The following is a 27,049-nucleotide window of genomic DNA, read 5'->3' as shown; positions in this document are numbered from 1 at the left end:
GGGTGGATGTTGCTATGCTGAGCTGAGATTAGGTGGGGCTTTACATGGCAAAGACTTATAAATGACCTGGAGCCAGTGGGTCTGGCCACGAATATGTAGTGAGGGCCAGCCAACGAGAGCATACAGGTCGCAGTGGTGGGTAGTATATGGGGCTTTGGTGACAAAACTGATGGAACTGTGATAGCAAATTGATGTAGTCTGAGTAGTGTTGGAGGCTATTTTGTAAATGACATCGCCGAAGTCAAGGATAGGTAGGATAGTCAGTTTTACGGGGGTATGTTTGGCAGCATGAGTGAAGGAGGCTGTGTTGTGAAATAAGAAGCCGATTCTATATTTAATTTTGGATTGGAGATGCTTAATGTGAGTCTGGAAGGAGAGTTTACAGTTTAACCAGACACCTAGGTATTTGTAGTTGTCCACATATTCTAAGTCAGAACCGTCCAGAGTAGTGATGCTAGTCGGGCGGGAGGGTGCGGTCAGCAATCGGTTGAAGAGCATGCACTTAGTTTTACTAGCATTTAAAAGCAGTTGGAGGCCACGGAAGGAGAGTTGTATGGCGTTGAAGCTCGTTTGGAGGTTTGTTAGCACAAAGTCGGAAGTTTACATACATCTTAGCCTAATACATTTAAACTCAGTTTTTCACAATTCCTGACATTTAATCCTAGTAAAGATTCCCTGTCTTAGGTCAGTTAGGATCACCACTTTATTTTAAGAATGTGAAATGTCAGAATAATATTGGAGAATGATTTATTTCAGCTTGTATTTCCTTCATCACATTCCCAGTGGGTCAGAAGTTTACATACACTCAATTAGTATTTGGTAGCATTGCCTTTAAATTGTTTAACTTGGGTCAAACATTTCGGGTAGCCTTCCACAAGCTTCCAACAATAAGTTGGGTGAATTTTGGCCCATTCCTCCTGACAGAGCTGGTGTAACTGAGTCAGGTTTGTAGGACTCCTTGCTCGCGCACGCTTTTTCAGTTCTGCCCACAAATTTTCTATAGGATTGAGGTCATGGCTTTGTGATGGCCACTCCAATACCTTGACTTTGTTGTCCTTAAGCCATTTTGCCACAACTTTGGAAGTATGCTTGGGGTCATTGTCTATTTGGAAGACCCATTTGCGACCAAGCTTTAACTTCCTGACTGATGTCTTGAGATGTTGCTTCAATATATCCACAGAATTTTCCTCCCTCATGATGCCATCTATTTTGTGAAGTGCACGAGTCCCTGCTGCAGCAAAGCACCCCCACAACATGATGCTGCCACCCCCGTGCTTCACGGTTGGGATGGTGTTCTTCGACTTGCAAGCCTCCCCCTTTTTCCTCCAAACATAACGATGGTCATTATGGCCAAACAGTTCTATTTTTGTTTCATCAGACTAGAGGACATTTCCCCAAAAAGTACAATCTTTGTCCCCATGTGCAGTTGCAAACCATAGTCTGGCTTTTTTATGGTGGTTTTGGAGTGGTGGCTTCTTCCTTGCTGAGCAGCCTTTCAGGTTATGTTGATATAGGACTTGTTTTGCTCTGGATATAGATAATTTTGTACCTGTTTTCTCCAACATCTTCACAGGGTCCTTTGCTGTTGTTCTGGGATTGATTTGCACTTTTCGCACTAAAGTACGTTCATCTCTAGGAGACAGAACACATCTCCTTCCTGAGCGGTATGACGGCTGTGTGGTCCCATGGCGTTTATACTTGCATACTATTGTTTGTACAGATGGAGTGGTACCTTCAGGCGTTTGGAAATTGCTCCCAAGGATGAACCACACTTTTTTTTCTGAGGTCTTGGCTGATTTCTTTTGATTTTCCCATGATTTCATGCAAAGAGGCACTGAGTTTGAAGGTAGGCCTTGAAATACATCAACAGGTACACCTCCAATTTACGTCAATTAGTCTATCAGAAGCTTCTAAATCCATGACATAATTTTCCAAACTGTTTAAAGGCACAGTCAACTTAGTGTATGTAAACTTCTGACCCACTGGAATTGTGATACAGTGAATTATAAGTGAAATAATCTTTCTGTAAACAATTGTTGGAAAAATTACTTGTGTCGTGCACAAAGTAGATGTTCTAACCGACTTGCCAAAACTATAGTTTGTTAACAAGACATTTGTGGAGTGGTTGAAAAACGAGTTTTCAAGACTCCAACCTAAGTTTATGTAAACTTCCGACTTCAACTGTAGTTCTATAACAGTTTGGGTCTAGAGTGTCTCCCCCTTTGAAGAGGGGGATGACCGCGGCAGCTTTCCAGTCTTTGGGGATCTCAGACGATACGGAAGAGAGGTTGAATAGGCTAGTAATAAGGGTTGCAACAATTTTGGCGGATACCAGTATTACGATACTCAGAAAACAGTTCTAATCTTGTAAACTCATAGCCTTTTGTTGTTACAGTTGTTGAGTCACATTTGTTTATTTTCCAAGCTATAGCACACAGTTATTTACATACAGCAGGGTTTTTAAAAAGGACCATAGACTTTAGGCTACATCGTGTGTTCTTTTTTTGATATGGAAAATTGATCATTGGTTCCATACATTCAGATAGTTTGGTCATGTTGTTAACCCCTAAAACAGTAAAGTATCAGTCAAAGACGGTACTATATAGGAATAGGTTGCCATTTGAAATGCAACCAAACACCTTGTGCACCTACAGTACGTCAACTCTTGGGCCTTTCCTAAGGTAGGCCCATACATTACGGTAGTATAGTAGTATTCTACCTACTACGTAACCTTCTGACCCCTGCCTTTTATTCTGGTACGGAACAACCTGCAACTCGTGTCTCCAACGACCTGCTGACGGGTCGGAGGAAGTCAATCTGTGAATAAATATTACGTTTACAGCCGGTTGTACATGGAAGTAAATCACGGGGGAGGTTTAAACTGTCCTCGGGATGGCTGTGTGTGTGCGCGCGCGAACGTTGGGGTAAGGAAAGAGAGTTAGTGGGTTAGGACAGCTGTTTTAAACATCCTCTCACTCTCTCTCGCTACTTCCTTGCTTCAAGGAAATAACAACTGGAGCCCAGAAAACCGGAAAGCGTTTTTACAGCCAAAGTAACAACACTGAGTAATTTTCATAAATGTGTTCTAGAGCTAAAAAGCACTGTGAAATAAAAAAAGTTACATGACGCCGGGGTTGAGAAAAAAGTCACTGAATCATGTCCCACAGCGCTGATGTTCTTACCATCTTTAGCCAGCGAAACATGACAGTAACTCACGACAACAAACCTCTACAACTTATTAATTTCTTGGTCCACCCATCACATCTCACAGTCCCAGATCGTAACTGAAGCTGATGCATTTTGAGGGCCGGATAATTCTCTCTTCCTTTCCCTTTGCTGGGGAAATTGACATCAGACTTTTGGCAGCATGGGTGTATGGACGTGTGTGTGTGTGTGCGTGCAGCAGCTGGGTCTGTGGAAGGGAGGGAGGCGGATGGTGGCTACACCTTTCTTGTGTTACTGGTTACTGTGATCAGAGGAGTCCTGGGCTAGTAAACAGGCGTGTTGAGGGAGGGAGCGCCTCCCTTGTTCCCTCCTCTCCCTGTGGGCCTACAACCCCATGTCTCTCCCACCACACCCTTCCTCTCCGTGGCCGACCCATCCATGGTGTCACTTACTGGAACTGACGCAGTTTGGATCTTACAGCAACAGTCTGAACTCGACAACCAACGTGTTGGACTGATTGTATTGAAAGCTCCAGTAACACGTTTCCTGTTATAAAAAGCCATCTTTTATGAATGCTTAGCCTATTTATTTATTTTTTTACATTTTAATCATTTAGCAGACACTCTTATCCAGAGCGACTTACAGTAGTGAATACATACATATCATTTTCATTTCATGCATTTTTCTTTGTACTGGCCCCCCGTGGGAATCGAACCCACAACCCTGGTGTTGCACACACTATGCTCTACCAACTGAGCTACAGGGAAGGCCTATAGCAACAGAAGGTATGTACCACCCTCCCAAAGAGAGAATTATATATATTTTCCTCACACAAACATTTGTGTGAGGAAAATATTTGTCTAACCGCCAATAAGAAGTTGAACAAGTTCACCAACTACCCTTTCTAACTGCACCACTGTAACAGGGGCTTAAAAGTACCTCTTCTACCTTCACCAGCTCACACCCAGACTGGATCTCAGGATGTCTGTCTCGCAAACACACGTGAGCGCCCTCCTGAAAGATTGTAGCCAGTTGTGCCACCAAAAACGATCAATTCGAAGGTGCGGGTAGAGACATTTCAAACTGAGGAGTGAGGCTATCAATCCCCACCAGTTACCCATCTAACATAACATCCCCCATACACATGAATGTGCGCTGGCCTCTCCCAGACAGCTAGCTAGCCATATATCTGACTGGGAGATGAGATTAATGGCCATGTCTCTGACTGGTAGACAATATTCATGTCGATGACAGTGCATTTACTGAGGCATGATTCCAATTAGTGTCTGTCAGGGCTGTACTATCATGGCTCCTTGGTCCTATTTGCTTAGTAATGCTACATCAGCGAGCGAGAGGGGGAGTAAACAACACATTGGATTGGCTGTCTATAGATGCATCCTAAATGGCATTTAGTTTATAGCGTACTACTTTTGACCAGGGCCTATAGGGTGCCTTTTGGGACACACTCAATAACAGCTGGAGATTGGAATCATAAAGAGAGCCATGAAATACAAATGTGCTGCTGCCTTCAGATTAGATGCCTCCTTTAAGACCCAAAGCCCTTGTTACTCAACTTCTGGGCCTGTGTCACAAATGGCACCCATCCTCCCTATTTAGTGCACTACTTTTGACCTGGTCCTGTAGGGAATTTGGAACGCAGAGGCATTGATTTAAGAATGTAGCAAAGAGAGGGAGCCATGCATTTGATGACACACTAGCATGCACTCGACTCACTCACGCAGCGACAAAACTTGGACAGGAAAATTATTACGGGAGACTCAACAGACAAACAAATACTCTCCAATGAAAAGAGGTGAAGCCATGGACGAGTTTCTGGCCCCACACTAAAGTCCTTCTCTCCTTCCCCTGTCTTCCAGCAGCATTTGCCCAATTCTTTGAAAAATGGGGAAAGGCACGAATAAGAGCTGAAGCTGGCAGCAAATGAAACAGTATGAACATACGTAATAAATAAGGGCTTAAATCAAAAGCCATATGCAGGAGCACCAAATTCGCTGCAACCTTATATGTAAATTAACATAAGAGAGACGAGATCTGACCGGATCATGAGTAGCCCAACTCAGGCTTTAGTACTCGGGAGCAGAATGGGACAGGGAAAACACACACACACACACATTTGGCATGGTCCCTCAGATCCTCAAAGAGATCTACAGCTGCACCAGAAAGCATCTTGACTGGCTGCATCACCCCTTGGCAATTGCTTGGCATCCGACCGCAAGGTGCCAAGGAGGGTAGTGCGTATGGCCCAGTACATCACTGGGGCCAAGCTGATTGCCTTCCAGGACTTCTATACCAGGCAGTGTCAGAGGAAGGCCCAAACCACAGACTGTTCTCTCTGCTATCGCACAGCAAGCAGTACCAATGCAACAAGTCTGGAACCAACATGACTCTGCACAGCTTCTACCCTCAAGCCACAAGACTTCTAAACAAGACTGCTAAATAGCTACCTGCATTGAACCTTTTTTGCGCTAGCTCTCTTGCATTGACTCTACACACACACCTCAACACACATAATATGCACACACATACATACTGACACCACACACTTTCACACTCACCACATGCACTGCTGCTACTGTCTATTATCTATCCCATTGCCTAGTCACTTTACACCTATCTATATGTACATAGCTACCTCAATTACCTCGTACCCCTGCACATCGACTCGGTACTGGTACTCCCTGTATATAGCCATGTTATTTTTACTCTTTATTTGTATTTGTTATTCACTGTGTATTTATTTCTCATCTCACTATTCATAGTTTTTATTTTGTATCTTATACTTAACTCTGCATTGTTGGAAATAGACCCATAAGTAAGTATTTCAGTGTTAGTCTACACATGTTGTATCTGAAGCATGTGACAAATCACATTTGATTTGACACAGACACTAGCCTGAGGGGAGTTTAACTGCTAGTGTGGGAGAGAGCCAATACGATCCATCATTGGCACACACCATTTTTACAATAGGTATAAATATCACATTAACCAGGACTTTGTCTCTCTGCCATCAGATTCTGTTTCAACCCTCTCCAGAATGGGATAAAACATAAACGCATATCAAAACATATACAGAAGACGGTTCGCCACAGGATTCAGCTCAGATCTTTTCCATTTTAAAGAATAACACCAGTTATACGGGGCTGATGATTCTATGACATAAACAGAGACAAACACACAGACAGAAAGACAGAGAGAGACTTGAACTGCTTGTTGAGAAAATCTGCATTTTGTTATGAGAAAACAAGAGAGTAGATCTTGCTGCAGATTTTGTCCTGGCCTGTCATGCTTTGGCAACAGTGGCAACCAACCATTCATGCCAAGAAAGCATTTATTGACTTGAGAGAGCGAGTGAGAGGGACACCAAGCTTGTGCGACTCATTTGACCGAGGTCTGAGCCTCACCCACCGCACCACCTGCCAGCGTACTGCGCACGCACACATACACGCGGCTGTACTCCACCTCCTTAACCTGACCTTCCTGTCAACCTTAAACACAGCTGACTCAAAAGCTCTTCAATTAGACAGAAATCTCCATATTACTTCAGCATATTCATTGATACTGTATTCCTCTGGAAAATGTGGAGATCAGCTTTTTGGAACGGATGGCAGAGAAGACTAGACACACAATGATCATGTTCCAGAGAAGAAAAATCACAAAGTCTCGGCGAGGCCCAATGTTTATCTGGGTGTGGACGTCTGTGGACGCAGACGAGACAGAAACACAAGATCTAACCATTACACTGTCATCTTCCAAGGAGTACATCAAATATAAAATCCGCCTCTTAAATGGCGCCCTATTCCCTTTATAGTGCACAATTCTTTACCAGAACCCTATGGAGCGCCTACCCTATTCTCTAAATGGGGCTTGGTCAAACGTAGTGCAGAATATAGGGCATGAGATGCCATTTAGGACACGACAAAAACATGTTTTTTAATATTGTAGGAGATGTCAGCTGACATCTAGTGAGATTCAAGGGTAAGTAAATAACCTGGTTTGTGTCCCAAATGGCACCATTTTCCCTTATAGTGAAAAGACCTAGTGCACTAAATAGAGAATAGGGTGCCATTTGGTGCACTGCCCTGGTTCAGTAGACATGTTGTAAACGTTTCAGCCATAATACACTTGTTTCATACTGGCAATCTGTCCTTCAACACAGTACAAGCCAAGCCAATCCAATCCAATCCAATCCAATCCAATCCACACACACACACACACACACACACACACACACACACACACACACACACACACACACACACACACACACACAGCCAAACTTAGCAGCAGCCATTCCCAAACGACAGTATATAATAACTTCTGGTTTCAGCAATGCTAAAAACAACTTGGACTCAGGGGTAGACGTAACATAGTAAATGTAAATCCGGGACACTCATTAGTATGACATGTTACATTTGGTATGTATTCATTTCTGGATGTCTATCGTTCATTTCATGTAAAATGTTAGGAATTACAATTCATATGATATGTTACGAATTCCAATTGTTGTGGCTAACACTAGCTAGGTGGCTAACGTTAGCTGGGTTAGGGTTAGGAGTTTGGTTAAAGGGTTAAGGTTAGGGTTATGGGACAGGTTATCTGACATACTAAGTAGTTGGAAAGTAGCTAAAAAGTAGTAGGCTAAATAGTTGCTAATTAGCTAAAATGCTAAAGGTTGTCCGTGAAGAGATTCAGACACGCAACCTTTGGGCTTTGGGTTGCTAGAAGTTCACAACATGTGTTCACCCATCCACCCCGACCAACCACCCTACTTGCAAAATCTCTCTTTTGGTAGTTGTTTTATTAGTCCATTGTTGATATAGTCCCAAAATGTTTGCATGTCAGCAATCAAGTTTTCAAGATGTGCAACTTTTAAAATACAGCCAATATGATGCATTTTGTATTTTATCATGCAAAACGCATAGTGCTGAGCAATTAACCGAAAACTCTGTTATTCTTCGTTTTTAAACAACTAATTGATCAACTCGGTTCAATTATTTTCATTCCATTTCATTCATTTTTTTTCTGTGAGCTCAATGCACACATTACACAGTTTCTCTAGAGATAAATCAGGTCAAGCCTGAACTGTGCGATGTAGTAGTTTAGCACACAAAAAAGTGGTAATTAACTACAATGACCATAATCCATTGTGCATCTACTTGTCCGGTCTGTGTTTCTTTTACGACTACTATGGAAGAGACAGAAGAATGTGTGATCGTGAGAGGATATAGAGAGCAACTGTTGCTTGGTGAGGTATCTCTACCTGAAAAATACATGATCTAAGTCATTGATAGTTGGTATTCAGCAGTCATAAAAGTATGCCTGATTTACTTTGAAGAACTACAAAATAGTGATTTCGTTCAACAATATTACTTTTATAACAGTCAAATGCGTTCCCAGAACAGTGAGCACTTACCGATGAGTCGATCTTCTTTTGCACTGTATTCCACTTGTTCATGCCAGAAAAGGAGGTGGAAACCGGTATTTCTGAAATTGGATGGCACAATACAGGCCAGGAAGCTGCAAGGTGTGACCAATACTATTAGCAGGAACTACACATGCTCTCCTCGACGTGATGTAAACGTTAATCTTCTCTTCTTTTGGACTATAGACAACCAATGTTATTGTTGTAGCCTAAGTAAATGCTTTGTTTTATCCTACGTTTTGTGTAGACTACATCAATCCATTGCAGAAGAGTGCTACTTGGTCAATGTTACTGAGCTCATGCTCTTACCTGTCTTCATTGGTTAATTAAAAGGCAATCTGGGATACAAACAACAACGTGGTCACCCATTTCTCAAAGCCAATTCCTCAGCTGGTTACCAAAAAAAGTGGCTGGGTTAACCACTTTGTTGTTATTTGATTCCCAGATTGCCCCTTTAACAAACCTTGAACGAGTGATGAAGTCCACACTCTCTCAGATGTGAAAAGTGGGCCATCTTGTTTTTGCTGCTGAGCCATTCAACGAATACAACACACACAATTGATTTAAAAACACTTATACTTTCAGTAATGACATTGAATAATGTAGATACGAAACAAATAGCTGGTGTCATTTATACCCAGAAAAAAAACGTGTGAAATAGATTGACAACATGTGTAGGCCTTTACACAATGTATCTGTCATTTTCAAGTTTTCTTTGACTACCTCATTAGAGAGGTTGCTGACTGCCACATAATGTGCCAATAACGCAAATAACCCCTTTCTTCTTCTAAACTACAAAACACTTCACACCCAAGTGCTTTCATTATTAGCCTAGTTTGGTGTGAGAGGAAAGAGAAAGATCTGCATCTAAAATGGCACCCTAATCCCTGTATAGTGCACTACTTTTGAAAAGGGCTCTGGTCAAAAGCAGTGCACTATATAAGGGACAGGGTGCCATTTGGGACGCATTCCAAGCGCCTCATACCCCTTCAGACTTCTGAGAAGTCGTTTTCACATGAACATAACAAACGTGAAGAAATTAACACCGAGTAAAAACACACTGGGGGAGTGTTTCATTAGAACAAAGGAAGGAGGAAAAAAAGAGAGCAAAGAAAAAAGTGGGAGAGAAAGCATTGCTTTATCTTGTTTTTATTAAAAGCAGCAGCAAAGGCAACCATGCAAACATCCTATTGATTGGGCGGGCGGGGGAAGTCGTGATGGTGGTAATGAATTGGATATGCAGTGTGTGTGTGTGAGTGCAATTATCCAGTATTCAAAGCTGATCAGAAAGCTTTGACTGAGTGGGCTAGAACTGTATAGGCTCCCCACAATGTGCCATGGACACTGTCAGGGGCCGCATCCCAAATGGCGCCCTATTCCCTAAATAGTGCACTACTTTTGACCAGAGCCTTATGGGCCCTACTCAAAAGTAGTGTACTACATAGGGAATTAGAGCACTATATGAGACGTAGGTGATGCACTTGCCCTCCAAATTCAGTGTTGCTGGTTCAAATCCTCTTCGGATCGGCCGTTCCTCAAAAATCACTACATAGGGTCATCTCTTTCTCCCACAGCGTCTCTTGGAATGATGGAACATTTCCTCTAGAATGATGAGGAGAGATAGGAGTTCCAAAGGGCTATCCGTTACCAATTAGCTCTGTGGGTTCACACACACAACACACCGAACGGACACACACACACACACACACACACACACACACACACACACACACACACACCCTGGCCTATGGGAAAGTTCCAGGGCGGGTCTCGTAGCCTGAATTCTAGACTCCACTGTATACTCCTTCAAAGCATACTTGTCGACCTCTATAGATGTACTAATGCTGTGAATCAGCATCACTCTGCCTCCGTAAGGCTGTAAATAATGAGGCAGGACAGTTCGATAGCTGACCACAGATTGGCCTGCATCCCAAATAGCACCCTACTCCCTATATAGTGGACAGCATATAGGTAGTAGGGTGCCATTTGAGACGCAGACGTGGTGGTCTGGATCCAAAATGGCCCCCGCTTGGATCTCCTGGGTGGCCTGGACTGCCTCAGTTGCTTCAACTAGGCCTGGTTTATTAAAGGCAGAATGGTAAACAGATTCTCGGGTATTGGGAGACTCTCTGAACTCTCGGGGGATAATAATAAGGATATGAAAGAGAATCCCCACTGATACTCAGTAACATTGCATTTGAGGGGAATCCTTTTTATCTTTCACATACAATGTGAAATGGTATCCTATTCCTTATATACAGTATGATGCACTAATTTTGACCATAGCCCTATGGGCCCTGGTCAAAAGTAGTGCACTATATAGGGAATAGGGTGCTATTTGGGATGCAGTAATGGGAACTTATCTCACCCATACGCTGCGATGACGATAACAAAGCAATATGGGGAACAGTAGGGCGTCACAATGTCTACAGTACATCCCAAATGGCACCCTATTCCCTATATAGTGCACTACTTTTGACCAGGGCCTATAGGGTAGTGCACTAGGGAATAGGTTGCCATTTGGGACACACACCAAGTCATGTGTATGAGTTATGACACATCGAGATATGTTCTCATACGTACTGTCCATGTGAATGACAGCATTAAAGGAGAAAGCGTATAAGACATCTGTGTGGCAGGGACTTCTTTAACTTCTCATTCTTCAGAAACCCTTCATGCTTTGATAGTTTGATGACATGACAAATAAGAGAATAGGAGAGACACATGTAGTCAGAGAAAATATTGATACTAAAAATGAACCAAGCGTTACTGGCAAATAATCATCTATCTGTGAAATAAAACATAACAGATGGCAATCAAACAACATAGTTTTCCATCAAACAAAGAGTGTCCAAAATGGCACCCTATTCCCTATTTAGTGCACTACTTTTGATCCGGCCCCATAGGGCTATGGTCGAAAGTAGTGCACTATATAGGATATAGGGTGCCATTTGGGATGCAACCAAAGTCTTTAATAAAGAAATATCAAAAAAGATGATCTAATTTCACACATGAGGAAAGACGAACATTGCTGAAAGCTACATGTACAATGGTGCTAATTACACCCAAATCAACACGCCCTTGAGACTTGATTAGGCCAAATCAACACACTCATACACATCTTTTGTGGCAAGGATCCTTTTGAAAAACCACATCCCTTTCCACTGAATAAACTTGCCCCACTAAACGTGAATAAACGTTCTGTGGAAATACCTTGGATGGCTATAGTCTGCATACCATGCTTTATTATATGTCTGTGTTAGCATGGGAGGGAGAATGCTGATGGTAATCCTGACGCATCCCTGTACAGGAACAACCCTCAGGCCACGTCCCAACTGACACCCTACTCCCTATGTAGTGCACAACGTTTGACTAGCCTGGTCAAAAGCAGTGCACTACATAGGGAATAGGGTGCCATTGGGACACAAGTCTGGGGCTGAGAGGCTTTCTTTAGACCACATCCCGTTTTGGAGGGTGGGAGGGATGGAGGTAGTTGAAACGGGCAGCGCTTGGTGAGACATGGCAGGCGCACGTTTGAACAAGGCGTTCATACGGTGCCGGAGCAGGGTGTCTTCTCACACTCAAACCAGCATAATGTCTGTGGTGGGTGGACGTGGGGAGGGGTGTGTGTGTCGGGTGCATGTGTGTGTTTGTGTGTGTACACGTGGTTACATACTGTATGTGTCTGTGTGAGCCTTTGCGCATGGAAAACTGAATCTGCACTTATGTCTCCTCTGCAATGCTCAGACAGCTACAGCTTAACTTCCACACTACCAGGCAAACACACACACACACACACACACACACAGACACACAGTTTAACTTCCACACGCCCAGGAAAACACACACACATGAACACACACACACAACCCGCAGACAGCCACAGTTTAATTTCCACACGCCCAGGCAAACAGAGGACTGTTAGAAACGTAACTGTGGTCAGTGGGGATCATTTCTGCTCATCACCACAGCTAGTGTTTAAAGCACAAGACACACAACCTACAAAGATCATCTGGTTGCAGACCTGGGTTAAATAACTATTAGAAATCTGTCAAATACTTTGAGCGTTTGCTTTAGCCTGCCTGGAGTGCCAGGACTTTTCTATTGGTTCCATTGCAACAGGGAAGTTCAATCAAGCACAGATAAAGCAAATGATTTCAAATAGTATTTAAACCCAGGTCTGTCTGGTTTGGATGGAAAAATGGTAGAGCAATAATTGATGATGTGTGCATCCCAAATTGCACCTCATTTCCTTTATAGTGCACTACTGTACTTTTGACCAGCGCCCATAGTGCACACTATATAGGGAACAGAGCGCCATTTGGGACGCATCCAATGTGTTATGATAGGTTTAATTATGTAAAAACTTGGCATCAATCACTTCCAGGTTTTTATTCAATGGTTCAGTCAGTGCATAAAAAAGAAACAATCTTTTCATCCATTTTGTAAGTATTTGCATGTCAACAGAAGTATAACAAAACTCATAGCTACAAAAGGAACAGTCGTAGATCAACATAACAGTGTAGACCAGGATTGTTAACTTTCCCAAAATGTCTAGGTTTTCCCGAGAAATCCCGGTAGGAGGAATCGGGATTCCAGACTTCCTGCTTATTCTCTCCAGATTCCGAGAATCTTATAACTGTGAATTCTGGGAAACCTGGGAATTTTGGGAAAGTGACCTTAATTCAGCAACCCTTACCAGGGGCAAGTTCTAAAGTCACAGTCTCCTGAATAGACCCATGGTGTGATGAAGAAACACTCTTCAAGTTATTAACAGAATTTCGAATGAACAGAATTTAGAATGAACAGAATTTAGAATGAACAAAATTTAGAATGAACAAAATTTCGAATGAACAGAATTTCGAATGAACAAAATGTTGTGTACAATAAGGAAGAATATCCTTTTGAAATCAAGGTGAGTATCTGTACCAAAGCCTGCATACCAGCTACTGTTTTTTTAAAACAATGGAACTTTAGGTATAAAATAAAAACAGTTCTGGGATCAGGCTACAGAATGTAGTGTGGGGAAAAAGAATCTTCAATTCAAGGTGAATATCTGCACCATTATATTATTCCCTTGAAAGCCATTCCACTTTAAAAACCAGCCCTTAAGTGCCTATCCAGAGATTGGTTCTATACAGTACAGTACATGTGCTACAGTCTCAAAGTATGCTTCTAGCTTCAAGAAAAAAGTTTGTTAAACAACAAAATGCTTTTTTTTCTTTCAACTCCCCAAAAGACGTAAGCATGCTAAAATAGCAAGCACAAAGAAATATTCAGTTATATTTCACAGTCAATACTCTAAAGTCGTCCTATTTTCGACAATAGTTCACACATCTTGGCGCTACGTGGTCTCAGAAATATCAACCTCTGTGGAAAAAGTATACAATCTTTTTTAATATTCCTCACTGAGTGAATTATAAAAAATAATGGTCTCTGTACACAATATTGAAAATGCCCAGTGGTTTGCATAATTATTTGATTGGATCAATGTTTCTCTCTCTGGTCTTCATCACTATAGGCCTGTGAAAACACACACACACGCACGCACGCACACGCACACACACAAAGACGAAAACATCAGTCTCCTTAGAAACCAAGATTCAGACACAATTCAACAACCAACCGCTAATAAGAAATAATAGCCTGAGCAATTACAATAAAACAGACTTTAATATTTGAACATGTCAAAGATAAACATGAGTTGGAAAATGAGAATGAGGCCTGGTTGGTTGTTTGGGGACCGAGGGAGATGGTTCCAGAGGGCTCTGAGTTCTGGGGCTGCATCCCAAATGGCACCCTATTCCCTATATAGTGAACAATTTCTTACCAGAGCCCTATAGGCCCTGGTCAAAAGAAGTGCACTATATAGTCAACGGGGTGCCATCTGGGACACAGCATATGGGAGATGAGTGATAGTGCATGGTGACTTCAACACCCAGAGTTGGGGTTTGGGTTGGTTGTTACTATAGTTACTGTGGCAGCATTGTTAGCTCATGGCGTGTCAGATAGCCAAAGCGTCGGCCTGACCAGGGCCTCTCTAACACCTCTCTGCAGGCTCTCTCTCTCTCTCTATATATATACTTTTTTCCCCCCCTCCCTCTCTATGTATCTCTCTCTCTCCAACCTGGACCTCTCTTTCTCCATCTATCTCTCTCACTCAGTCCCTGGCTCTTTCTCTCTCCAGACTGTCACACGCTCTCTCTCTCCCTCCCTTCCTCTCTCTCTCTCTGACTCTGGGAACTGTGGGCAGAACTTGTCGACCAGCTAGCGCCACAAGAAGGCAGGACCGCAGAGAACCTCGTCTAAACCAACCAGACACTCACTGTCTGCATCCCAAATGGCACCCAGGCGCCGGTCAAAGGTAGTGAACTATATAGGGAATAGGGTGCCATTTGGGACACACTCTTTCCCTCTGCCCAAACCCTCTCTAAAGACTTGACGCTGTCTGTCTGCAGTGATTTTAAACCCTGTAAACACTGTTCCCTATGCACTTAATACTGACTTAATGGAACTGGGTATAAGAGGTGCCTTTCGCCTTCTCTGTCACTCTCTCACTCTCTCACTCTCACCCTCTCTCCAAAATGGCTGATGTCCACCAATCGCGTTGCAGAGCCGGTACGTCTTCCAATCTAAGGAGTAATTGGTGGGTCTATAAAGGAAAATGGAGGCTTCTGAGTCACCTATTGGTAGTTGCCGGGGCAACATACACTGCAGTGGTTGCCGGGGACTCTGAGTGAGGTCATTGACAGACAGACATGGAGGCTCCATCAAATAAAGTCGCCTCTCGTCTCTAATGGGATAAAGGAGTCGTCTCAACCCAACGCGGTGGCTTCAGACACTACTAATAAGAAACAGACCGGCTGATATTACGGTGTTATTGGATAGCTTTTTGATCCATATAATAATATATCCTAATATCACAATGATATAGCAGAATATAATACGTATTTCTGTAATCCGTGACTGCTACCTGGTATAACACCTTTGCCAGACTAGGTTGTTATGCTTTTGAGTGTAAATTATGTTACACGTTTATGAGTCAAGTTGAAATATGTTCCAGTTTTCAAAACGTGTACTGTATATGACAGACTGGTTGATTTCCGGTCTTATTGGATGGCTTTTTCATCCATATAACCATATAATCATAATAGAATCCATATACTGTAATCATGTCCATGCTACCTGGTACTGTATAACGCCTTTTGGTAGTCTCCTGCTGGGCACACACTGGTTGAATCAACGTTGTTCTCACGTCATTTCAATGAAATTATGTTGAACCAATGTGGAATAGATGTTGGATTGACATCTGTGCCCAGTGGGCTGGCAGACCACGTTTTTATGATGTTATTGTGAAAGCCATATTTTACCGTATTTTCCTTAAATATGAAACCGTTTTAAGAGTAAAGCGTGAATAACATGATTTTAAAAATAGGAATATGACAGAGAGATGATTGTTGATTATGACTATAGTTGATTGGGTTATCTTATTGGTGTGACTGTGATTGATTGTGACAGACTGGTACCTTTGGGTTTAGACGCTCACCTGAGAACACTGAGCTCTTATTGGCATCTCGTACCCCACCTGTGAATACATCAGAACAGACAATAACACCAATTAGTCCACATAATTGGGACTCCCATCCAACATGGTAACATATTGTAGCCATTTCAGGGGTATTCCAGCTGGGACTAGAACCACAACCCCAAAGCAGATAACTCCTTTGGAGGAGTTTGTGACACCCTCCTCAAGGGTTGCTGCCAATATCATACGAAAACAACACTATCAGCACCCATCAAACGACCTACAGTACATACGAACCATCATTACAGAGACACATCACCATGTTACATACATTACCATGTTAATTCATCAAGTTATAGCAAAATCTTTTTTTTACTTTTTTATTAGGCCACTGTTGATGTAGTCCCAAAATGTGTTGCATGTCAGCAGTGGACTAATGAAAAAAATACCAAAAGATAGTTTTGGAGTGGAGTTTTCCTTTAAGTTTAATAAATTGGGTAGTTAGTCTGAGACATGAGCCACAGGGTGGTTGGGAAGAGAAGGGGACAGGAGGGGGACTGACTACTCCATTGACTACACACTACTTTCATCTCATTGAGGTCGCTGCGGTTACCCCATTGTGGAAGTCTCTAGAATAACAGGAAATAGCTATGGATGGCTTTTTTTTCTTTATTATGTAGCTCTGTGCCATAGACTTGGCGCCAGCTCAGACACACGAACCAAGGCACTGGCATGGCAGCAGAGATGAGGGGAGGGGGGCTGGGAAGGGGGGGGGTGTCACTGTGCCAATGAGCTAAGAAGCATACATCTAATGACACACACACACACACACACAAACGCACACAGGCACACGTACGCACAAATGTAAACACAGACGCACGCACACACACTTACTGAGTCAGTCAGCAGCCATCGCACCCCATGAGCCCTCTCTCAGGTCTTGCAGCTGGGCATCTCTCTCTTTCTTTCTCTTGCTCTCGCTCTCAACCATCTCTCTCCCCTCTCCACCTCCTCCACCTCTCTCGCTCTCAACCATCTCTCTCCCCTCTCCACCTCCTCCACCTCTCTCCCTCCCTCTCTCTCCCCTCTCCACCTCCTCCACCTCTCTCCCTCCCTCTCTCTCCAGTAGTGTGTGGCTCGTATCCTTTTCTAAACACATCATTGCCATAGCCCGAGAATATAAGCAAAATACGTTTGGTCACTTCACCAGCTATGTTCCTTTTGGCACAACAACCAAGGGAGACCTGTCTTGTAGTCTTACAGTTCCATTTGATTGCCGCCATTTTGCGTAACGCAATGTTTGGTTTGACTTGGAATTCCTGGAGGCATCCCAAATGGCACCCTCTTCCCTATATAGTGCGTTACATTTGACCAGAGCTCTAAGGGCCCTGGTCAAAAGTGGTGCACCATATGGGGAATAGGGTGCCATTTGGGACACAGTCCCTGTTTCATGAGTTCCATAAAAACCTTTGGCCCTCTGACTCCAATTCCCACTTGCATTTCAGTCTCAGTACAAGCAGATGATTCCAGGCCCTGTTGTTTACTGAGAAAACTGTGTGTGGATACCAACTGGCACCCTATTCCCGATATAGTGCACTACTTTTGACCAGAGCCCTATGGATCCTGGTCAAAAGTAGTGCACTTCATAGAGAAAAAGGTGGCATTTGGGACACGTTATGTGATACATTATTTGCAGAACATTTCTGTCACTGTTCTGGGAAAGAGAGGAATTAGGGCCAAATGACAGATTTAGTTCCATCTGGCTTGATAGATAAATTCAATTAATTGACTTCAACATGAACAGAATTATCTACGATGAACTGTACTTACACTGTAGCGGTATAATCCACCCGCACTGAAGAAGTTGGCTATGTGTGGATATGCACTCTCCTTCTGTATGTTTTTTCAATGACAGAGACCGGCATGCAATAAAGGGGAGACAGAGAGAAGGGAGATACTGAGTTGGGCCGGTAGGTGCCGGGATTCGTGCCCACACAGTCAGGGGAATCGTATATGTGCTGAGGGCGGTGGTCTTAACTACAAGGCCAACGTCAGGCACGTGTACTGTGTGTGTGTGTGTGTGTGTGTGTGTGTGTGTGTGTGTGTGTGTGTGTGTGTGTGTGTGTGTGTGTGTGTGTGTGTGTGTGTTCATTGACGCATTTCTACAATATCTGAAGCCATCTCTGAGGATGTGGCGATACGCAACTCTCACCATAAAAGTTAAGAGCACGTACATTTGATGGTTTGATAGGACTATTGAGACCACATTATATTATTATTTATTACATATGAATAATTATGACATATTACTACATTCAACTGATTTATTTATCTGACCATCAAGGGGGGCTTCTGCTCTAATTATGTCATGTTCAAAGATGGGGCTGGCGTCCCAAATGGCACCCTATTCCCTATATAGTGCACTACTTTTGCCCAGAGCCCTATGGGCCCTGTAGGGAATAGGGTGCCATTTGGGATGCACACCTAGTGATGTCATGTTCAAAGGACAGAGAGAGAGCTACGTCGTACCCAAGCCAGACTTATATAACGATTTATGGATTCATGAGATGCAACGGAGAGTCCTTCATGTCCATCGACTAGCTCTTAATGTGAATACTGCCGGAGATGTAATCTTAGACGATATCAGCAACCTTATCCACCCAGAAATCACATATTCAGCTTTTAAAACTTCACAAGACGTCTGCCTCCTGTGTAGCGAGGGTCGTTTCATGACTAAAATCTCATTTTTCTTGTACTGAACTTAACAGCGTACATTAAGGTATAAATCCCCTCTTTTAGGCCGACGGAAAGCCATACTTTGTACATTAATCACAGAAAATCGAAGTGATGACATGAATAAATTGAAGTAAGGAAATTACAGTGTGAGGCCAATGGCATGAAGAGAGCGATCGATTATCTTATGGGGCAGTAGAATACCACTGACTTCATGAAAACGTTTGACACTGTGAAACACTGAGGAACAATGACTTCCCTTGTGAGTCAGTACAGGAGAGAAAAGACAAAAAGAAAGGTGGGGAGAGAAATAAACAGCAGTGGGGATAAAGATGGAGACAGAGGTAGAAAGAGAGCAATAAAGGGAGAACGAGAGAGAGACAGGGCCAGAAAGAGATAAAGAGCAGAGAAAGAGAGGGAGTGGATGAAAAGTATAAGGTAAGTCACGCTTACTCACACTTGTCCTGCTCAGGTGGTTCCAGAAGGTCACTCTCTGTGTCACTGGGAACGTGCCATGGCTGTCTGATGGCCTGCAGCTGCTGGTAGAACTCATCCTATAGTAGAGGAGATGGGAGGAGAGGAGAGGAGATGGGATGAGAGGAGATGGGAGGAGAGGAGATGGGAGGAGAGGAGATGGGAGGAGAGGAGAGGAGATGGGATGAGAGGAGATGGGAGGAGAGGAGATGGGAGGAGAGGAGATAGGAGGAGATGGGATGGGAGGAGAGGAGATGGGATGAGAGGAGATGGGAGGAGAGGAGATGGGAGGAGAGGAGATGGGAGGAGAGGAGAGGAGATGGGATGAGAGGAGATGGGAGGAGAGGAGAGGAGATGGGATGAGAGGAGATGGGAGGAGAGGAGAGGAGATGGGATGAGAGGAGATGGGAGGAGAGGAGATGGGATGAGAGGAGATGGGAGGAGATGGGATGGGAGGAGAGGAGATGGGATGAGAGGAGATGGGAGGAGAGGAGATAGGAGGAGATGGGATGGGAGGAGAGGAGATGGGATGAGAGGAGATGGGAGGAGAGGAGATGGGAGGAGAGGAGATGGGATGGGAGGAGAGGAGATGGGATGAGAGGAGATGGGAGGAGAGGAGATGGGAGGAGAGGAGATGGGAGGAGAGGAGAGGAGATGGGAGGAGAGGAGATGGGAGGAGAGGAGAGGAGATGGGAGGAGAGGAGATGGGAGGAGAGGAGATGGGAGGAGACATTACAGGGTTGACTCATGCTGTAGGTAAACAACAGGTGTCTAATTGAGTATAAAAAAAACTACCTACAAATCATTTTGAGAGGTTGTTTTTAAGTTTAGCAAAGTGCGATGAGCTCCATATAGTGATGAGCTCTGGCCGTAATAGCATAACAACAATGTATACTATACATACAACTTGTTTGGAATTAGAGAGATAAATAATTGAATCATCATGAAGGAAAGCTGCATACATAGCTATACATTTACAAATGTAGGCATACAACATGATCTGGGCCAAGGTTCAGAGTGAACCATAAAAAAAACATGTTCTTCTGGAAAATATATATCTGATACAGCTGTTAGAAGTCTGTAAGCAACATTAAGGCTTGCACACATCGCACAGAATGTGGATCTAGAGTTCGTCTGCCGATCGCTCAGCACTCTGTGTTTTACGGACCACCCACTGTAGACGTCTGGCTGACGACATTTAGGTCGATTCTACATGTAAAACCGGTGCGTACTCGGTTTGCAAATTACTGCCGGCACTCTGTTCGGAGGTACTAAGTACTTTCGGCTGGCAAACTATTGGTGTGTCTGAGCCTTTAGATTCTGTCATTTTTATACCACTCATTTATATAAACATTGTATTTCTAAACGTCTTGACGGTTGAAAACAGAGAAAGTCTATCTATCGCTCTCTCGCTCTCTCGTTCCATCTCCTCTCTCATTCCATCTCCTCTCTCTCTCTCTCTCTCTCTAAAAGGAAAATTACAGAGAAATTGTTAGTGAACTAGAAACCAAAGAGTTCCCCATTTTTAGTTCTACAGCTTTTAAAACCAAGTACACCTTGGAGTAAAGTCCTCGGGGCCAAACTTTAATAAATAAATTGCCCATGTTCCCTTCTAATGGCTTTTATGTGTTCTAGTTTTGTTCCTGTCTAAAGGCTTTTATGTGTTCTAGTTTTGTTCCTGTCTAAAGGCTTTTATGTGTTCTAGTTTTTCAGTGTTAAAAGGTGATGGATGTTTCCCAGCCAGTCAGTAAGCTGGTCAGCCAGCCAGCCAGCCAGCCAGCCAGTCAGTCAGTCAGTCATTTAGCCAGTCAGTAAGCCAGCCTGTCAGTTAGTCTCGATGGTGGAGAAAGAGAGGACGCCTCCAAGCGTCTCTTGTAGAGTCCTGATCAAAAGTAGTGCACTATTAAAGGGAGTAGGGTGCCATTTGGGACGTAAACGCAGTGTTTCAAGAGGAGTTACAACAGGAAGAGGAAGAATCAGGTTTGTACATCCATTCTTTCCTGTCCTCTCTCCTTCTCCCCTCTCTCTTCCTCTCCCTTATTTTCTGTACATCCAGTTTCATAAACAGGCCCAGGATTATTTCTCTCTTTCTGCCTCTGTTTGTCTCTCTCTCTCTCTCTCTCTCTCTCTCTCTCTCTCTCTCTCTCTCTCTCTCTCTCTCTCTCTCTCTTTCTGCCTCTCTCTCTCTCTCTCTCTCTCTCTCTTTCTGCCTCTCTCTCTCTCTCTCTCTCTCTCTCTCTCTCTCTCTCTCTCTGTCTCTCGACCCTCTCCACTTCTCTCTCTCCATCACTAGCTGTCTACCAGGTGACGCACACTCACTCACACAAAACACACACACACACCTCATACTCACAGAAACACACACACTCACAGCCAACACTGCTGTCGCATGTTATATAGACATTGAACCACTGGACACTTCCCGTTTCACTCTGTGTATTTAAATACTGTATCCCTGACATAGCTTATTCTAATATTTCTACTACTGCACAATGTATTCTTACACTGTTTATACACACCACATATTTATTTACATACTGGATTCTCGACATAGCTCATTCTAATGTATCTGCTGTTGTACATATAATTCTTAGTATATCTGGTGTAAATTCTCTGGCTATACTGTACATACGTATAGATTGTATTTTGATTACTGCTACAATGCTATTTGGGTTGTTAATTGGATTCCTCGTTCTTGATTTCTTGTTTCTTTTGTACTCTTTCTACATTTTCATTATTTGTGTACTTTGACGTTTTACTGCAATAAACTTTGATTTGATAGCTCTCTCTGTTCTTCTCTCTCTCTCTCTCTCTCTCTCTCTCTCTCTCTTTCAGTGGACACTAGTCATCCCGCATGTCCAGGTGGCTCCAATCATTTGTGAATCAGAATCAGGTCACTCCGCTCCGCTCGCTGGTGTTTTTGATCATCTCAGTAGGCGTCAACCTCAAGCAACTGTCCAAAAAACACAGAGGAATCCAAAACTCCTGCCCGCGATTAATAAAGCCCTCAGAAAGGGGGTCTCATATTTAACAATGTGGCTGTGAAGTAGACCATGAAAAGGAACTTGAGACAAAAAAATCCCATTGAAATATTCCCCTTTAAAGCCAGACACATTTTTTCCACAGTGAGTAGACATCCTACTGTATGGACCTCCCATCACTATGCCAAACCCCCCATGATGTCGCTGTGTGTGTGTGTGTGTGTTCTATGCACCCTCGCGTGCTCTCATGTTCTAATGCCAACCTATTACAACCCATTACATTACCCAAGGAAATACAATAAATGAAGGGTAAATTTCACTTCCATGACCCAAGGTTTATGGTAATTAAACCTGGGTTTTTCTGTTCTTTTACACACTGGTTCATCCTAAAATGACCTACTGTAGCATGACAAACGAAGGTCAGTTTTGACTTATCCCTCTTATAGTTTAGGATATGATTTTGAAAGGCTGATCCTAGATCTGTGCTTTAAGGAAACTTCCCCCCGGTGTGAATGGGTACCTCTGACAGATAGGCCCTGAGGCTGGAGGCCTTGCCCAGACTATCTGTCGTACTCAGCCCAGGAGGGGTGAGCAGGGGCCTGGGTCGGGTCGGCTGACTGGTGGGGGTCACCGGTCTGCTCCTCGACCTCCTGAACGTCACCTCCTTATGACCCCCGTGACCTCCAACCCCTGGGGTCACGGCCGTCATGGCCGACCTGGAGGTCAGCAGGCTGTTGGGGGTCATGGGCCTGCTGCTGGGGGTTCTAGGAGTTGTAGTTCTGCTGCTGGGGTTGCTGGGAGAATGAGTTCTGTGACCAGTCGTCATGGTGAGAGAGGTTGGTTTCCGGGTGAGCAGAGGGCTAAGTTTTGGGCTGACCAGGGGGTAGCCTATGGAGCTGGGCTTGGCTGAGCGGGCGCTGAGGATGGGGGACTGGGGTCTGGAGGGAGGTCTGGAGGTCTGGCCTGGTAAGGGTAGAGTGTTGGGGAGGTTTCCCCCCGGGAGGGAGGTGTGGAACAGAGGGGCGAGGAGCAGACTACTGTGGGGGCTGTTGGGGCTCCGCTGGGCTAGTTTCCCCTGCTCCGCCAGTTTGGCCAGGTCCTTCTCCACCTCTGGAGGGGCACAGAGACAAAGACAGACATGTTTGATAATTAAATTAATTCATGACAAATAACATACTGTATAAAAGTAAGGCCAGGGGACACAGTCAACAAAATATCTGGGCCTTATTATATAAAACAGAGAAAGGGCAAAGGTGTGCCCTGTTCATATATACACGCTTATCTTTCAAATCTTTCAAAAAGAGCATCTCAACGCTCTGATTTTCATTGATGTGTGTTTCTGGACTAAAAACACAGGATGGACTTATTTACATTACAAAACATCCCAGAAGATATCACAGGCTTCATAACAGGGGAGTGGGAATGCTGCCTTTCCTTTTCATGATGTTTGTCTTAAAACCCCTTTCATTGGTCATTGAAAACAATATTTACTGACTCTGTAAATTGTGGTGAATCCTGCTTCAGTAAAAATTCCGGATTGACATTAAAAAACGAATGTCAGATAACATGAAGATTTCGTCCCAAATGGCACCCTATTTCCAATGTAGTGCACTACTGTTGACCAGAGCCCTAGCCCATAGGGCTCTGGTCAAAAGCAGTGCACTACATAGGGAGCAGGGTGCAATTTGGGATGGGTACCCTATTTCCTATGTAATGGCACCCTATTACCTACGTAATGGTACCCTATTTCCTATTTCCTATGTAATGCATCCTATTTCCTATGTAGTGCACTACTGTTGACCAGGGCCCATAGGGCTCTGGTCAAAAGCAGTGCACTACATAGGGAGCAGGGTGCAATTTGGGACACAGTGTGTTATTCCAAAATTCTGAAAATATATTTGTTTGCTTTATTGGTAGTTACGAAAACAGTTTTGTTTGTCAGAGGATGGGATAGGACTGCCAATGAGAACATCTGGGGGTAGCCTGCTCTCCGCTCCTCATCTCCCTGTTTTTGTCCTTTTTAAGGCTCTGACGCTGTTGGGTTTTCAGCGATCCAAGCTGGGAGTTATCATGCGAGAGGGATATTTTCAGGAATGACTCACCATGAACAGTTCGTACCAAACGGCACCCCTTTCCCTATAGTGCCCTACTTTTACCAGAGCTCTATGGGCACTGGTCAAAATTAGTGCATTATGTAGGGAATATTATGCCATTTGGGATGCACCCTAACTCCCTAAGCGTTCGCAGAGAACCGTGTATTTGTGACATTTAATAAATGACACGTAGTGGAAGCATTACATGTACTTCATAACCTTGACTTCAACCATTTATGAGCAGAGACTTCTCCAAAACAAACAACATTTCATTTTTCCACGCTTCAAAAATGCAAAACACATGTTCACTCATTGCAAATTACTAGCTACAGTCGATCCACATATTGCAAAACACTCCAAAACTACTATGATACTGCAGGTCAACTAATATTATACAAGAGCACTGAGCAGCATTGGAGATATGATTTAAGCTTGTTTGAACGTTTTAAGAAGTGTGTGTCTGTAGGTTTGTTTGAAAACTCTTCTAAAATGTTTGTATTGTATAGCGTCCATCCGGCACCCTGTGTATTTAATAACTACATAGCTGGATCTATAGTTAATTCGTTGTAATTGTAACAGTCTCTTGAAACCAGACAGAGATACTACATCGTGGCAAGATGTTCACTTACTGTATGTGTGTGTGTACATCATGCTGACATTGTGTTCTTTGTTGTTTTAAATTAACCTCAGATACTGTGTGTGTGTGTGTGTGTGTGTGTGTGTGTGTGTGTGTGTGTGTGTGTGTGTGTGTGTGTGTGTGTGTGTGTGTGTGTGTGTGTGCACCATACACTAACATTGAGTCCTGTGTTGTTTTAGCCCATATGCTGTTATAGGCTGTGTTTGTAGACCTGCTGACCTCTGATCTAATAGAGCTATATAATATAGGAGAACATGGCTGTATCCCAAATGGCATCCTATTCCCTATATAGCCAATACTTTTGACCAGGGCGCATAGGGCATATATAGGGAATAATGTACCTGTGTGTAGAAATGACAATATATGAGCACCTGAGATTATGGGAAGCTTTATGGCTTAAAACCACACATTTTCGATGAATTGGCAATCCCTGTAAAGTATCCTCCTTTTTAAATGAAGCCAATTCATTGCGGCTCTGCCACATAATTGGAAGAGGCAATTACTTAAAGAAGAAATTAAAGAATTTCTCTATTAGCCACCCATTAAAAACCTGAAATGGCAAAAAATGATTAGTGTACATCGAAAAATGTATCAGTTTCACTTAAAGTCAAATGGTTTGACAGCAACGCCACATAAAATTCAAGTCAGTTGGGGGTCTGGCTCTTTGATGTCCCAATACCTCGGCATCTGGTCTATGAACTGGTTTATACAAATCAACTGACACATCAATACGTTCGTTTTAATTGAAGCTATTATATAAAATACTTGCTACAAAGACAATGCTTAATAGATGGGGCATTGAACAGTCAGCCTTACACAGACTCTGCCACGAGGAAACAGAATCAATAGAACATATTTTCTGGTACTGTCCATCGGTGGCTCACTCTTGGAGTCAGGTCCAGGAATTGTTGTCATGCCATATCAGGGTTCAGATGACCCTGCAAACTGTTTTGTTAGGGGATCGGAAAAACCTTGATCAGTCAATGGGAAATATCATTATACTTTTGGGTAAAGTCATAATTTTTAGGGCAATATCGGTATAAATGTTACAAATAGGGAGGCTCAAGACCCTTGTAAGACGTCACAGTAAAATGGAGGGCTGTACTGCAAAGGGAAATAGCAAAATCGTATTATACTGAAAAAGATGGGTTCATCTGTCGACATCGGACGGTTGGAGTTAAGATCAGAATGAATAGTTGATTGGACTGTATGTGAAAATCCAGCACTTGCAGAAAGAGGAAATTAGGAATATACAGTACAGTATGTATAATTATTCAACTACATGTACCGTACATGTGAGCTAAAATAGCTGTAAGTAGCAGTAGAAGTATTGTTGTCGTTTAGTTTACTCCAATCAGGGGAGGGGTGGTAGGGTTGGGATTTTATTTTATTTTTAATAACGACAGCTTTGATGACAGCTTTGCACACTCTTGGCATTCTCTCAACCAGCTTCATGAAAGAGTAGTCACCTGGAATGCATATCAATTAACAGGTGTGCCTTGTTAAAAGTTCATTTGTGGAATGTATTTCCTTCTTAATGCATTTGAGCTAATCAGTTGTGTTGTGACAAGGTACAGTAGAGGTGCTATACAGAAGATAGCCCTATTTGGTAAAAGACGAAGTCCATATTATGGCAAGAACAGCTCAAATAAGCAAAGAGAAATGACAGTCCATCATTACTTTAAGACATAAAGGTCAGTCAATGCGGAACATTTCATGAACTTTGAACGTTTCTTCAAGACCAGTCACAAAAACAATCAAGCGCTATGATGAAACTGGCTCTCATGACGACCGCCACAGGAAAGGAAGACCCTGAAGACCCTCTGCTGCAGAGGACAAGTTCATTAGAGTTACCAGCCTCAGAAATTGCAGCCCAAATAAATGCTTCACAGAGTTCAAGTAACAGACACATCTCAACATCAACTGTTCAGTATCCGCAAAACACCAGTCTCAACGTCAACAGTAAAGAGGCGACTCCGGAATGCTGGCCTTCTAGAC

At 43.3% G+C, this 27,049-nt stretch overlaps 1 protein-coding gene across 8 annotated transcripts in view; it reads right to left on the bottom strand.

Annotated features, from left to right (window-relative positions):
- The window catches only part of c6h8orf34 (chromosome 6 C8orf34 homolog), a 246,429-nt gene that overhangs the window by 55,971 nt on the left and 163,409 nt on the right, over positions 1 to 27,049 (bottom strand). For 2 of the 8 annotated variants that reach the window (XM_029755795.1, XM_029755796.1), the window contains exons 12-14: positions 22,842 to 23,431; positions 19,324 to 19,420; positions 16,155 to 16,193 (exon numbers count right to left, since the gene is read on the bottom strand). In XM_029755795.1, coding sequence (XP_029611655.1) covers positions 16,155 to 16,193; positions 19,324 to 19,420; positions 22,842 to 23,431 — 726 coding nt within the window. Of the gene's footprint in view, positions 1 to 12,985; positions 14,132 to 14,839; positions 15,261 to 16,154; positions 16,194 to 17,963; positions 18,027 to 19,315; positions 19,421 to 22,050; positions 22,169 to 22,841; positions 23,432 to 27,049 lie in introns of those variants that run through there. The other 6 variants (XR_003878731.1, XR_003878730.1, XM_029755798.1 and 3 more) reach the window with 6 other exon arrangements.

This window comes from Salmo trutta, chromosome 6, assembly GCF_901001165.1.
Source record: "Salmo trutta chromosome 6, fSalTru1.1, whole genome shotgun sequence".
Lineage (NCBI taxonomy): Eukaryota > Metazoa > Chordata > Actinopteri > Salmoniformes > Salmonidae > Salmo > Salmo trutta.
The sequence above is the reverse complement of the archived record's forward strand: the minus strand, read 5'-3'. Positions and strand labels throughout refer to the sequence as shown.